This window comes from Dipodomys ordii, unplaced genomic scaffold, assembly GCF_000151885.1.
Source record: "Dipodomys ordii isolate 6190 unplaced genomic scaffold, Dord_2.0 Scaffold117, whole genome shotgun sequence".
Classification (NCBI taxonomy): domain Eukaryota; kingdom Metazoa; phylum Chordata; class Mammalia; order Rodentia; family Heteromyidae; genus Dipodomys; species Dipodomys ordii.
Genome location: NW_012267333.1, coordinates 4,317,634 through 4,333,581, shown reverse-complemented (window position 1 = coordinate 4,333,581; position 15,948 = coordinate 4,317,634). Strand labels below are relative to the sequence as shown.

Here is a 15,948-nt window from a genome sequence, read left to right as displayed (position 1 = left end):
CTCTGTGTGCCCCTTACCCTCCCAAAACAGATTAACTTATATACAAGACAAAAGGTACAGATACCAAACGTAGTGATAAAGGGGAAACAACAACAACAAAAACCAAAAGGGGGAACAGATGCAACAGTGATGCTCACTAGACAGATACTATGTTGAAAATGAACTGTGCAATTTGTGGGAAGAGGGGTCATGAGAGAAAACCTGGGAACAGGTGACACTGTTCAAAAAGAAATATTCTCACTATCTGACTTATATAACCAGAACCCCTCTGTATATCACCTTTACAATAAAAAGAAAAAGAAAATCATCTACAGAAGTAAGGAAAAAGAAAGAATGGATCTTTCTCCTCTTTCTCAAATATAGTTTTCCTGTGAGTGTAAGTCTAGCAAAAATAGTGAAAAGAATAAAATGCCTTAGGTGTGCTAAACACAGAAAGCAATGATGAATTTAAAAAGCAAGTAATCCAACATGCTAAAGCTTTGTTTTTGATGATTTTCTTTCATCCATAAGCACAGAATTATTATGTCTATATTTATTTTCATCAAATCTTATAGGAATAGATACTGTTACTATGTTCTTTGAGTTCATTACAAATAATTAACTTACCAAGAATCAAAGCACTAGCCTAGTATAGTTTACATTTATATCAAGTCAATGAAGTTCTTATTCTAGTCACATTTGCCATCACTTAGACTGTCCCTAACAATAATAATGGATTAGAACACTGGTACATACTGCACAAAGAGTGTATTTCTCAGAACATTAACATTACTTCTGGTGAGAAATTATGATTACAGTTGCTGAAATTTGTCTTTCTTACAATGATCATTTATTAATCAGCATTCTGAGCAAAATATTATCTTCTCTGCACCACATGACATCCATTATATACTCTGTCTCCTCTGTTTTATACTGTGTCTTGCTCTGTAATCTAAGCTATTCTCCAATTTTATCTATTGTGCACACTTTATCCCTTATTTTTCCAAATTTCCCTCACATTGTTAAGATTTTGCAGTCAAGCTTCAATCCAGTAGAATAACGATCTGGACTATAAATTTCTAAGTATTTCTGAAAGTAATAATAATGGTATTTCCTGAGAAATTGCTGGTGATAAAAATGGCCTTTCAGGCAGTCTTATTTTCAGTTGCTTGTAATTCTCTTAATGGTTTACAAATTATAGTAATAAAAATAAATGTATTATGTATTTACTATATTTTCTTAAGCCCTCAGGGGCTTATGTAAATTCAGGCACATGGGTAAGTAAAGAAATTAACAGAATTGCACATTTTTCTTTACTTTAGTAAGTATGAGAAAATAATTCTTTATACCTTTCTCTTACCTTCTATTACTTCAAGACTCTTGTTTGATGCTTTTGATTGCTCCTGTTCTGTCTAAATTTACTAAAACACAGCAAAAAATTATCAGAAAAGAAAACCACACAGATTCTTCCTGTTAAAGAAGACACATTCTCTAATTTTCTTTTAGGTGAAACAGGAATTAGGGAGTCAGGAAAACTTCACTCTGCACTCAACAGAAATGAATCTGACTTTGTTTCCTATTTCCATAAAGATAAATACACCCATCAAGATAAAATACTTTTCAAAATAAAGGCTCTTTTTCTCTGTCTCTATGGTGCAGCTGTATTCCCTATTACAGTCTTCAGAACAGACAAGAGTCAGCATCCTGACTTACTTTAAGTAGGACAAACTTCTTGTTCTTTGATCTCTGGGGACTAACCCTCATGTCACTTTATTATAATCCAATTGCTTTCTGTTCTCACATTAAGAAAATCACAAGTCTCATACGTGTCTGTTTGGTGTTTGTTTGTTTGTTTTAAAATGTGCTTTGCTTTACCCTTGGGATATCTGAGCCAGTACAGAATGAAGTTTGAGTCCCAAATTACTCAGCACCATGAATTACCTTTCTCCTGTCTCCCCTGAGAACTGGGATTACTTCCATTTTGGAAAAAAATTGTTAAGAGATTCCACACAGTAGTAAGATATCTCTGCCTTTGGCCACACTTTCTACACACAATTTCTGTGTGTGTATAAGAAGTTAGGCTGCTTGGATAATTGGGAGGGGACAGTGAAGTAGAGGAAGTTGAGACAACAGAAGCTTTGAGGCTTGAAACCCAGCCTCTTTGCATCAGTGATTATGTGGCTTGTGTATTTCACAGCTTCTCCCTAAGGCCTACTTCAAAGGGTGAATCTTGAGATAGCATAATGAAAGAATACTGCTGCATCCAGTACATACAAATAATCAATAAGTAAGAGATAACTTCACCATATGACACTTTACCCACCATTAAGATAAGAAATTTTTATCAGCTTAGACAGTCCAGCTTAAAACTGATATAATAATGCTCGACTGTTTAATTGTATCTTCCATTTCGAGGATACCAGGTCTGAAACACATTGATCAAAGATAATCAGTGTTTTATGATAGTTTATGCTCTTTGTGCTACTTACATAAGACTATAATTAATTTATCTCAGCATCATTTAAATAGTGCAATTTGTATTAAATGCTAGAACACAGACTTTAAAAGATGTATTACCATCAGCAATTACAATTCAGATAATAAATCTTAAGCTACAACTACTTTTTTAGTCTTCTGATCATTTCTTCACTTTGTTTTATTTTTATTGTTATAGTGTTATATATAGAATTTTTCTAGATTTTATATTCTAGTATCCATATTGTAATATCAACCACTTTAAGCCTTTGTCAAAAGGCCTATACATATAATCTATAGGACCACTCAATCATTCCCAAAATCATAGCATGTAGGCATCTTTAAACAATAATAAACAGGGCAGGTGTTGTCTATGAAAGACTGAATCATTATGAGTATCTTCAAATAAATTCCTGTTCTGCTTTTCTTAATCATTAAGACTGAAGGAAAAACAAGGGAAATCCCCTGGGGAATGACAGCTCACCAAGAATTTGTCTCTAGTGAATGCTGAAAATAATTTCATCATATTTCTTCTGGGAAATTATCTGTGACTCTGACATTTAAATGGCTCCTGCATACAGGAGAGGGGTGTCATGAACAGTAGCTCTGAAACAACCACCTGGACCATTTAAGAATATTTCCACAGTGCTACTCATATAGAAAGAACCATTGAATGTGTCACCAGCAGGTAAAAAAAAAGAGTTCAAGTCACTTTTGGGGACAGAAGGGGAAAGAGATGAAACCTTTTTTGGTTCTTAGTTATCATAAATCTGAATTCAGAAAATGTTACAAGTAAAGGGGTTTGTGAAGTTTTGTATTCTCCATTCCATCAAATTCATAAATAAGGAAAATGCATCAAAACAATTCACAGAGGAGAAATAGGCTCTCCAGTATGTTGAAACAAATGTGTTACTCCAGTACTCTTTTCCTATGAATATCATTTTCAGGGGATGAGCAGAAGCCTAAAACATATTTGTACTTTCTTCTACAAGATAATATCTTTGATGTGCTTTTGCTAATACTTTAGTTTGTGGAATAAACATATTTTCTCAATATTCTACCATTTTCTTGAGTCAAACAGGCTGTACCTAAACTACAGGAGATTAAAAAGGAAAGCAGTGTTATTTTTTCTAGTATTTTAGCTTAATCAAGCCCTGGTTTGGCATAAGATAGCTTTGAATCTACTTGTAATATGTCAGAGAAGTGCCTTGAATAAAATTATTCCTCACTATATTTATGAGCTTGTATACATCACTCCTATGTAATAAGCATACAATAGTTTTATGTTTTGATTCATAACTCATCTGCTGAATTAAAACATTAACATTTATACACAATGACCAAATGTACTAAGTAATTATCACATAGCAATCATTGAATTCAGGATTTTATAGGTAATCCAACTAAATCTTGCAGAACTTCCTTAAGGAAGTTCTTCTTAACTCCAATTCATGAATAAAAACCCACACTTCAAGTAGATAACTAGGGTGTGGGAAATCAGTAGTACCCATTGGTCAACCTGGGTTTCTCTGCTATGAACAAAAAACAAAAAGAACGTGCCAGATGCTTTAGGACTGATGTAGCAAGCATCTTCTCATAGCAACACCTTCAATCTGCAAGAAAGAGAAAATGATTTTCTAGTCCTCTTTTTTCATTGAGTAACATAAATTGAGTAGCACACACACAGTTGTAGATCTGAGTTCTGACTCTTGCTGCTATGTTATTACAAGGTTATCTCTTTCTCTTCTAAATACTAAGCGATCTCATGTAGCAAGGATGAACTGAGCTCAAAAAGAAGCAAAGGGTGTTCATTTTAGGGAATTACATAGAAGTATAAATTATGTAGAACAAATAGAATACATTTAATATTAACATATTTAAGGGATTTTTTTCATGTTTTAGTATGTTATGTATGTGCATGAGTCAATCATAAGTAAATATAACTCTAAAATAACTCCTCACACCAAAAACTTTTCTTGAACCTCTTGGCATTCACTCTTTCCTATGTTCCCACAGTTTCTTATCTAAACCTCTACAAAGGATTTCCATTGGTGTGTTTTCTGTCATTATAGATTTTCTTATATTTTCTAGATTTTTATAAATGGAATCACAAGGCCTTACCATTTTGCATGTCTTCTTTTCTTCATTATTTGAGATTTTTCTGTCATAACATATTTATCTATAATAATCATTGAGTAGTATTCTATTTTCACAGATATACTGCAATATATTTGTCCTGTCACCTATAGATGGGGATTTACATTTTCTGGTTTTCTAATGGCTAACTGATTAAATTTGTGTACCTAGGTTTGATTGGACAAGAAAGTGTCAGTGTTTTCCAGGTGTTTTATGTTGCTGCAAACAATGATAAAAGTGTGAACTGCTTCATTTCCTTCTCAGAACTTGTCAGTCTTTAAAATATCAGCCATTCTAATATGTGTGCATTTCACTATGAATTTACTTTCTCCCATTTTGAATACTTGAGCATTTCTTTTCAATTATTTAATTGGTATTTGCATATCATCTTTGGCAAATACAGAAATCTCTACACCATACTTACTAGATTGTTTCTTATTGAGCTTGTAATTTTCTACAGATAAATGAGAGAAATTTTTTCAGCAGAAATAAATTTTTCAAATAAATTTTCACAGGTTGACATTTTTTCTTTGTTTTATTATTGATCTAATATGCGGGAGAAAAAAATGATGTACGCATTATTCCCAGAGTACTGGAAAATAGAGAAAGACATGTGCTTTGCAAACTGCAAATCATCCACAAAATATTTGGTTTTATTAGACCCCTGTTCATATTGTGATTAATTATACTTTATGGCATAATTAAAGCTAAGGGCACAATTTTCATTCTTTCTGAACTTAAGATTTGTAATAACCTACTAGATTTGTAATATCTTCATAAATGAAACATTGTAGTACTTTAATTTCTCTTCAGTCCTTTTATCCAATTAAGGGATATACAGCCTGTCTTCTCCCTTCAGCTTTATGTATGAGATGCTACTTATTTTTAAGTTACCTTGTGTTTCATTTGCCATGGTTTGGTCTGATTGACCTTAATTCTGCAACTGAATAGATTTGCATCTCATCAGCAAGAAACACATGCTTAACAGATTCATGACTACTGACCTATATTGGACAATGCCTTTTCAATTTCCTATGGGTAAGAAATCTTAGCTCACTAGCCTGATAGACATAACAGGTAATAGAAAGACAGACACATTCTCAGATTTACTTCCCATCAAGTCATACATATCAGGCAGTGATAAAGTGAAACAGACTGTGGAATCAGACCATGCATAAACACTTACTGCCCTTTGGCTCTGTTATAGTTATTTAATGGCTATTCTTGCTCTTTTTTTGAAATAAACTGAAAATAATGGTGAAACATTCCTCATAGAGTTTGCAAAACCAAAATTATATATACATATATAACACTCAAATAACCCCTAATATGCAAACAAAATTATGTAATATATAATATATAAAACACTCAAATAAGCTCTAGCGTAAAGTAACTTCTCACTCTTAAAATATAATCTTCACTACTTTTTTTTCTATTTCTTACCCTCGATACTAAATACTTCATATTCTTCATTCTTCTCACACACTTCACATTCATCTTACCATGAGAATTAATGTATTGCATTATTCTTATTCATATTTACTTTGCTTTAGAAAGACAGAACAAACATCAAAATGGACATCAAAACTAATGAATCAGGTGAGTAATTGCCAGGCCTGATCAAGCATCTGTTGTCACACGATAAAGCCATCATTTTTGGAGAAGCATAACTTGCCATTCTGAACAATCCAACCTGAGAAAAAGACCAAACCATCATCTTCAATAGAGTCATCTGATTCACCTGATGAATCATCAGATCTAATTAATGTAAAGATTTCTGAAATTCCCCCAGTCTTCTTCTATTATTGAAATACATATAATGTGCCAGGCATATGATTGATTCTCTTTAGCTTCATTGTTACCAGTGGTTTAGCTTCATTGTTATACTCATCAACAAAAGCAAATCCAGATAGACAGATATATAGTTGGAGCCATGAATCATCAAGAAAACCACTCAACAGTGACTGAGTTTGTCTTTACGGGCATCACTCAAGACCCTCAACTGCAAATCATCTTTTTTGTGGTCTTCCTCATTGTCTACCTGGTCAATGTGGTAGGGAATGTTGGCATGATCATCCTGATTGTAACAGACAATCAGCTTCACACTCCTATGTATGTTTTCCTCTGCAACCTCTCCTTTGTCGACCTGGGTTACTCCTCTGCCATTGCTCCCAGGATGCTGGCTGATTTCCTAACAAAACACAAAGTCATCTCCTTCTCCAGCTGTGCCACTCAGTTTGCTTTCTTTGTAGGGTTTGTGGATGCTGAATGCTATGTCCTGGCTGCCATGGCCTATGACCGCTTTGTGGCCATCTGTCGACCTCTTCACTACACCACTCTCATGTCCAACCGGGTCTGCTTTGCTCTCATGCTGGGCTCTTACATGGCGGGCCTGGTGAGTTTAGTAGCCCACACTTCCCTCACGTTCAGCCTCAATTACTGCGCTTCCAATATCATCAACCATTTCTTCTGTGAAATCCCACCTCTCTTGGCCCTCTCTTGCTCAGATACCTACATCAGTGAGATATTACTCTTCAGTCTGTGTGGCTTCATCGAATTCAGCACCATCCTCATCATCCTCATCTCTTACACCTTCATCCTCATCGCGATCATCAGAATGCGCTCTGCTGAAGGTCGCCTTAAGGCTTTCTCCACCTGTGGGGCCCACCTGACTGGTGTCACTCTCTTCTATGGCACTGTCATGTTTATGTATCTGAGGCCAACATCGAGCTACTCCCTGGATGAAGACAAGTGGGCCTCTGTGTTCTATACTATTATCATTCCCATGTTGAACCCCTTGATCTACAGTTTGCGGAACAAGGATGTGAAAGCTGCTTTCAAAAAACTCATTAGAAAGCCACAATAAATACAGAACATGGCAATCTGTTGTTGTTGTGGATGATGATGATGTTTTACCAGAGGTAAATTATAATGGTAGAGAGACAGAAAACACAAAGAGCTTTCCAATAAATACTTCTCAAGTTATCCTCTCCTGGTTGAGTCAATGTGAAATTCTGAAGATTTTCTTTGCAACTTTTTTTCATGCGTTTTTATTGTTATTATAAAGGTGATGCCCAGAGGGATAACAGTCACATAACTCAGATAAAGAAAGTACATTACTTTTGACCCATGTCATCACCCTTTCCCTCATTCCCTCCCACTTTTTCCTTCCCATCCTCACCCATAAATTGTATAATTCATTTTCAACATGGTGTCTAGTGAGTACCAATGTTACATTTGTTCACCTTTCATCCCTCTATTTTTTGCCCACTTACCCTCACAAAGACAGATAAATGAACAAAGACAAGAGGAAAAGAAAATAAAAACAGCCACAAAGAAAAAGTATCTTCAAGTTGTCATGTCCAAAACGAGCTTTACAACGTTGGTGCGGGGGTGGGGGGGAAAGAGGAGGAAGGAGAAAGCTTGGAATTGGGGTGGAGTGGGGAGGCTGGGAAGGGATGTGAAGGGTAAACAAAAAGAGGAGGCTGCAATGCTTGGTAAGAAATGTACACGTTATCCTGCCCATGTAATTGTAACCCCTCTGTACAGTATCTTCACAAATAAAATTTAAAAAAAAGAAAAAAAAGGAAGAAAAAGTATCTTGTTCCCATTTCCTGGAATTCATTTTGATAATTATTATTTTATATGATCAGATGCACATAGGCATTAGGGCTTTGAGTTTCTATCTTAAGAATATCCTCCTTTGGAAGTGGTGCTGTGGCTCAAGTGGTAGAATGTTTGCCTTCAGCTGAAGAGCTGAGGGAAAGAGCTCAAGTACAGAGTTCAAACCCACGAATGACCAAAAAATAAAAAAGAATATCTTCTTTTAAACTCACTGTGTGAATACCTAGAGACCTATATAATTTATCCTATCTACAAGCTGAAAGAAATATAACTAATTTAATATTTTAACAGACATGTTGCTCAAGAGGTATTAGTTTTTAAATTCAAATTTGATTCACAAGTCATTTGAAATTGAAGTAGAATATTATGAAGAGAGGAAAGTTAGTGCTAATCACCTTAAGTCACTTGGTGTGTTTTTTTTCTCAGAGTCATGAGAAATGTGTGGTACAAATGTGGAAATGTTTCTACTCTGAAAGGAAGTCAGAGAGACTCTAGTTGCAATTATGGGAAATGAGGCTGCTTTGAAGATCACTCAATCTTGTATCTAGCTATTCATGTTGTTGAAAACTTACAAATAAAGTGTTGGTTTGTGCCAGGTTCTAGAAGAAACATACAAATGATATATCTTGAATCTACTGCACCTAATAACAAAATTAAAAAGTGTTCAAAGTCTGAGAATAAAAGCTAGATTCCTAAACTATGCTGGCAACTAGCTACATGAGTGAGAGGATTTTTATTTTCTTTCCTTCCTTCAATTTTCCTTTAATTAAGTGTTTGGTTTTATGAGATCCCTTTAATCTTTTCTGTCTTCCACTATAAAGAAGTGGCCAATTTTGAACACTGGCATCCTCTTATTTCTCTGACAAACCCAGAGACCATAAAAAAATACAGAGAACAATCTCTGCAAATCAAACAAATATCTGCAAGAATAGTTTGCATACGTCCATCTATAAGATTTTGCCTTTCCTAGCATTACAAAGAATCTAGCTCTTCTCATGTCTGACCATTTATTTTTCACCTTAATACCCAGACTTTGTTAATAATTTTCTCCTTTGCTCTAATAGGACAATGGTTGACAAAATAAGAGACTGTAGCTCCATCATGTGTTCTCTCAAGCTAAAAATAAATCCTCAATTAAAAACAAGATGTTTGCCGGGTGCTGGTGGCTCACGTCTGAAATCCTAGCTACTCATGAGGCTGAGATCTGAGGATTGCAGTTCAAACCCAGCCTGGGCAGGATAGTCTGTGAGACTCTTATTTCCAATAAACCACCAGAAAACTGGAAGTGGTGCTGTAGCTCAAGTGGTAGAGTGTTAGCCTTGAGCTGAAGAGCTCAGGGACAGCACCCAGGCCCAGAGTTCAAGAACCATGACCGGTTAAAAAAAAAAAGATATCAAAAAGCCGGGCACCTTTGGCTTATACCTTTAATCATAGCTAATCATGAAGCTGAGATCTGAGGATAGTGATTCAAAGGAAGTCTGCACAAGAAAGTCTGTGAGACACTTAGCTCCAGTTAACCCCCAAAAGCCAGAAACAGAACTATGGCTCAAGTGGTAGAACACTAGCCTTGAGCAAATACTCAGAAACTGCTTAGGCCCTGATTTCATGCTCTAGAACTGGTTTTTTAAAAAGCAGGTAGAGGCAAAAAATTGAGATCAAAAGGAAACTTAATAATAAATTTCAAGTCTATTATATCCTTAATTGAAATCAATAACCGTTCTACCAACCCTTCATCCAGTGATGATAGTAAAACGTCAGGGAAGTAAAATCGTTACTGTGACCTATAGAGTAGCCATATTCGTCCTGAAATGCAGTAAAGAATATTCTAGACAAAAAAAAAAAAAAACCAAACAACCAAAAAAAAAAAACTCTACAATTTGCCAATCATTCTTTTTCTACTCCAGGATCCATGTTTCTACTGACACCAATGTCATTATAAATGAGTAGCAGTTGGTTGATTTCAGACTCCTCAATCATATCATGAATTTCCATATCATTTCTTGGGTGCTACATTATAGAAAAGTAATAAACTTTGGGTAATGCACAAATGTAATTTGCAGTCCAGAAACAATCCAGAAACTTAGTTTTCATTTCATTTTATAATTAAGTATACAGCTCACATATAATTATATATAATTAAATAATTTTAATGAATATAAAATAAATGTAAAATAATAAATATGATCTTGTCCTGTTAACTATAAGTCAAGGGTATATTATCACTGAAAGAGCAAGCTGTTTCAGAATCAGGAAGATCTTTAAATCCTATTTCAGAAAGTGTTAACAACTTTCTTGTTAAAAAATAACCTTTTGTAAATTGGTTGTGATAGTCATTCAACAAACAATGCACTTGATAGATCATCAAGTTCAGCCATCATGAAAGGTAGGCATTATGCCCATTAGATGACATTAAAATAGTACAGATGGGTCAAGCAACTTACCAAACTTAAATGTTTGGATTCAAGGACAGTACTTCCTATTCACTACTGGCAAACAGTCAGACTTTTGAATATTTATAACAAGCCCATCATGGAGACTCTCCTTTTCTAGCTCTGTAATTGTAGATGAGTTACTTGATCTCAGACCCACTCAATTTCTTCATCAATCAAATATGACTCTTAATGCTTAACTTTTAGCATTTTCCAAAGGGGTTATCACAATGTTTATAAGGTATATGTCACATAAAATGTCATAATATCATAAATTTTGTTATTTTTCTGCATTTATGAATGACCTGTTCATATTTGTAGAGATCTAAAAATATGCTATTGATATGCTATAATAAAATATAAAATATAGTTTATATATGTGTAGAGATAATGAGGCTGGTTCTTTTATTTTCTATATACTTCTGTTTTCTATGAAAGTATTTTATTTTCCGTATCACTCATAACTTATAATGCCAAGAGAAGAGCTGATACAAAATACAATAATCACTTTTAGTTCTAATTCCACTAACATCTGTTTCAAATAAATCCCTTATTATTTCCATAGTTTCTTCATTAATAAAATGGCAACTACTTATTATTCATATATTATCTATCCTCTTGATTTTCATACATAAGGGATCAATAAAGATTTATGTTTGAACAGGACTGACTCCTCTTTCATATTTAATTTTTTAAAATAATAACATGACAAAGGTAAACGTATCAATCATATTCTCTGTAGTAGTCTGTAAAATCATTGTACTCAATGTAAGTAAGAATGAAAGTAATGGAAGCATAAATAGATAAAAGCAGAGATTCAAGAAGTGGAGCTGTGGCTCAAGAAGTAAAGCACTGGCCATGAGGAAAAAGCTCAAGGATCTTGCCCAGGCCCTGAGTTCAAGCTCCAGGACAGACACACTTAAAAAAAAAAGGACTAGAGATTTCATAGTGAAATAAAGCTGAAATTCAGTTCTTCTTCCTTTATTATTGAGTTGGTGAGAATTTGAAAAAAATCTATTTAAGAATTGAAACGTGGGACAAGCAGAAAAGGTGAAAAGATATGTACATCTGACCAGATAAGATGATGTTATACGAAATGGACCCAAAGATAGGGACACAACTGGTTTTTTCTTTCTTTCTATTGTTTCTAACATTTATAATGTACCATGTGATTTTTTTGTTTCTTTGTATGTTCTTCCCCCCACAGTACAACCCCTGTTTTCACTGTATTTGATGTTGGTGCCCTGCATCTTGTATATACATTTCTCTAATTTGGAGAGGGGAAGGGAAAAAACAAAATACTTAAATAGGGATACAGGTTGACCCATTGTAACAGTGAGATGTACAAGACACTATGTTGAAAAACCAACTTTACAATTTAGGCAAGGAGGGGTGGGGGTGGGGTAATATAGTTGTGGAGGTAGGAGAGAAGGGATGGTAGGGGAAAAACAAAGGAGGAGACAACAATGCTTGGTAGGAAATGTACTCATTACCTTGCTCATATAACTGTAACCTTTCTGTACAGTATTTTTACAACAAAAAAGTATTTAAAAAAAAAGAATTGATAGACAATATGAGATATACACTTGGCCTCTAAGAGTTTATATTTATGGGGAGATACATTGAGTTCAAATGTCTCATATTGAGGAAAAATAACTATAAGTATTTAAAAAAGGGAATCACAAAACTCCTGAAGTGACTCATGTTAAAAGAAAAAAAATACAACACATCCTTTTGGGAGATGATGGAAAAGTCAAGAAGGGTAAGGTGCCCTGAGCTATTGTTGAAGCGTGGAGCATAAAACGTCAAAAGATAGGAAATGTGTATTTGAGGGAACGGACAGGGTCGATAAAGGCAAAGTGGTTACACACTGTGGGGCGAGTCCACAGCCCACTTGTGCTGGGTGCCCAGTTGGAGGATTTGCTGATAAAGCTGGAAAGTAGCCCAGTGATCTGGTACCAATGAATGATAAGGAATTTTTCCTTTCCTCAGCGAAGCAGGAACTATGTTGCTTGTGGATTCTAGAAAACATTCCTCTCTGCTCCCTCAAACCCTAGCATGTATCCATTGGTATGACAACCGCTGTGAAGTTCGTTGAATCGTGTAGCCATCAAGCTTGTAGACCCATGTAGACTCTGGAATATTACCTTTAATGGCATAGATCATATATCTCTCTTAGAGGAGCTGGGCTTGCCTTAATTTTTTTGTCTACTGGTACATACGGATTTCTCCCAAGGGAAGAATTTAGGCTGAAGTGCCTGTGTTATATTGATTTGATATTCTCTTCATACTTAAATGGAAGAAAAGATTTCATTATAGGTGCCTTCTGTCTCTGAAACATATACTCCCCTCTCCTGTGCTCATTCTGAGTTGTAGATTAATAACGTGAGAAACAATTTGGAAACAGTTCACCTCTGATTTAGTCATGTGTCAATCAAAGGCGCTATTAAACTTAACTATATCAACATTAAGTTACATGTGGCTGATCTTTTCATCCAAAGCACAGTAGCCTTTGAAAATATCAATGCCTAAAAGCTTCAAAAGGAAGGCACCGCTCCTTTCACAAGTTGGCCAGGTTCACGTATGTGACATATACATCACATCTCATTTCTTCAGCTAAGGCTTTGACTTTCGTGCCTCCCGCAGACTTTGTTCATAACAATCCTCTGCTAGAATGAACTTCTGGTCAACCTTCCTCTTTATTCCTGCTTCTGGTCCTGTATGCTGTCTACTTAAAGAAGGTCACCCAGTTATTATGGTTTTTCACTGCCTCTGATGGTTATTTCCTTTATAAATGCAGTGTTCATGATCTGGTCACTTTTCAGTAAATGCATATATACCATTTTTCCATTATACATATTTATACATGCATATGAGTACACATGTAATATGTGTCTATGAGGACAGGAAACATTTCTATCTGGATAACTGGTATGTGAGGTGCTTAGTAATAGGTTATCAATGAATGGCCTAATTCAATGAAAAGACCTGCTCCAAAATTTGCTGTTCTTCAGGCCACACATTCAGTGGAAGATCACCAGTAACCATAAAACTAGTAGTTAAATAAGACAGTATTTCTTCATCCATTGAAAAGGAGAACACACACCAGAGGAATCACAGAGTCACTCAACAAACATGAAGAAATGGAGCTGTTGTGGGATTTGGAGAAAGGACTAGTTCAGCACAATTTAGGTGAAGTGGTACTTCAATCAACTACACAAAGCACAGAGATGAAGAATTTTAAGGTTTAAAGTGAAAAGAAAATAACCAAATATTGTTTCCTTGGAAACTACAAAACTAACCCCAGACGTTATATGTAAAATAGCTTTACTCTGAAGTTTTATACTGGCATTTTACATTGAGATTCTTCTGCACTAAAATGACATGTATTCTCTAGGCAGAATTACGAAACAGGTACCATTTCACTGAAATAATAACAAATAATCAAATTTAAAGATTTACAGAAACAACTTTTTTGTGAGAAACAAATAGTATTCTCCCAGCTGTAACAACTGTTTAGACACATCCACATTCTGACATATCCTGGAGGAAAAACATTGTTTTCTGTTCATTTTGCAGTAGAGTTGATGTGTCTTTCATGAAGAGCTGAACTGATGTTGATAGTCTAAGCATTCTTTCTTTATTGTTTTCTTTCTGTTGGTTGTGGGGCTTGAACTCAGGACCTGGGCACTGTGCCTGAGACATTCTTTTCCACTCAAGGTTACTGCTCTACCACTTTCAGCCACAGCACCACTCTCAGTCCACGCTTTGTTTACTCTCTTCATACTAGAGGGTAATTATCTTAGAAGAACTATCGACCATTCTGTCCCAATGATAATTTCTATGTCCTCTGTTTTGCAAGAACTCTCCTCAAAGCCCCTTTCACATCCTGGTTCCTCAGGCTGTAGATTAAGGGATTAAGCATGGGTGTGACCACAGTGTAGAACACGGCAATGACCTTGCCCCCTGCCCTAGAAGACTTCGACTGAGGTCTCATGTACATGAAGATGGCGGTCCCATAGAATAAGGTCACTACCGTCAAATGGGATGCACAGGTAGACAGCGCCTTGTACCTCCCAGAGGCTGACTGCATCCTGAGAACAGAGTGGAGGATCCGAACATAGGAAACGACGATGAGAAGGAAAGGGATAAAGACGATGATGATGCTGAAGATAAAAACAACCAGCTCCGTGAGGGAGGTGTCCGTACAAGCCAACCTCAGGACAGAGGGCACCTCACAGAAAAAGTGATTCAGGACATTGGGCCCACAGTAAGGCAGACTCAAGGTGAGGACATTGATCACCATGGAACTCAGAAAGCTGCTGGACCACGAAATGGCTGCCAACTGGAGGCAGGTGTTTTGGTCCATAATGACAGTATAATGCAGAGGGCGGCAAATGGCTACATATCTGTCATACGCCATGACTCCAAGGAGCATGCATTCAATCATCCCAAAGGAGAGTGAGAAGTACATCTGAGTGGCACAGCTGGAGAATGGGATGGTCTGCTTTCTCCCCACCATGTTGGACAGCATTTGGGGGACATTGGTAGATGTGTAGCAAATATCCAGAAAGGACAAATGAGTAAGGAAGAAGTACATAGGGGTTTGGAGACGGGGCTCTAACTGGATAATAGTAATGATGACGATATTCCCGGCCACTGATAACACATAGAAGAATAAGAATAGAACAAAAAGAATGATCCGTGTCTTGGGATCAGAGGAAAGCCCCAGGAATATGAATTCAGTCACTGTGAAATTCGTTTTTATTTTATCCATGTTCCTCCACACGAACTGCAGACAAAAATGTAAACGCCCTTTATGTTTCTGTTTTGGAAACTCAAGACATAAGAAAGTAGGTTTGAAAACCCGATTCTGAAACTGTCTCCATTATCTGAGATTTAGTGCAACTGGAAAGTATTTTCTTTGACTTTTGGAGAGCATATTGTGATGAGATGAGATCATCAAGCATAACTATCCATGGAATCAAGTAGATATTCTTTGCCTTCTCTGAAAATGGAGAATTTCTTTTTGCCTGTTTCTAACTATTCCAAACTCTAATCATTCTCCAATGTCTTAATTAAACCAGAAGTACTTAAAATATTTAATTCATTTTTGTTGTTGTGCACCTAAAATATATCACCCAAGGAACAATAAGAAGGCCATTGTTCCATGTACTACCCTATTATAAATGATCAGTGAAGCCAGGACAGCAGTCCTCTACTTCTCTGTCACCCTGCTGGCTTAGAAAGAGAGACAACACCCAAAAAGCAGACAGGAGTCACACTCATTTACCTCTCATTCAGT

At 35.9% G+C, this 15,948-nt stretch overlaps 2 protein-coding genes across 2 annotated transcripts; one reads left to right on the top strand and one right to left on the bottom strand.

The window, feature by feature from the left end:
* Window positions 1-6,507: 6,507 nt before the first annotated feature.
* On the top strand, window positions 6,508-7,477 carry LOC105995441 (olfactory receptor 1019). The gene has a single exon (XM_013029154.1). The coding sequence runs from the start codon at window positions 6,524-6,526 to the stop codon at window positions 7,454-7,456; it is 933 nt and encodes a 310-aa protein (XP_012884608.1). The 5' UTR covers window positions 6,508-6,523; the 3' UTR covers window positions 7,457-7,477.
* Window positions 7,478-14,484: 7,007 nt separating this feature from the next.
* On the bottom strand, window positions 14,485-15,420 carry LOC105995498 (olfactory receptor 2D3-like). Its single transcript, XM_013029212.1, has one exon. The coding sequence runs from the start codon at window positions 15,418-15,420 to the stop codon at window positions 14,485-14,487; it is 936 nt and encodes a 311-aa protein (XP_012884666.1).
* Window positions 15,421-15,948: the final 528 nt, after the last annotated feature.

What these genes read in the sequence shown, in the direction of transcription:
- LOC105995441 (XM_013029154.1), top strand. Translation starts at nt 6,524, where the DNA reads ATGAATCATCAAGAAAACCACTCAACAGTGACTGAGTTTGTCTTTACG.
- LOC105995498 (XM_013029212.1), bottom strand. Translation starts at nt 15,420, where the DNA reads ATGGATAAAATAAAAACGAATTTCACAGTGACTGAATTCATATTCCTG.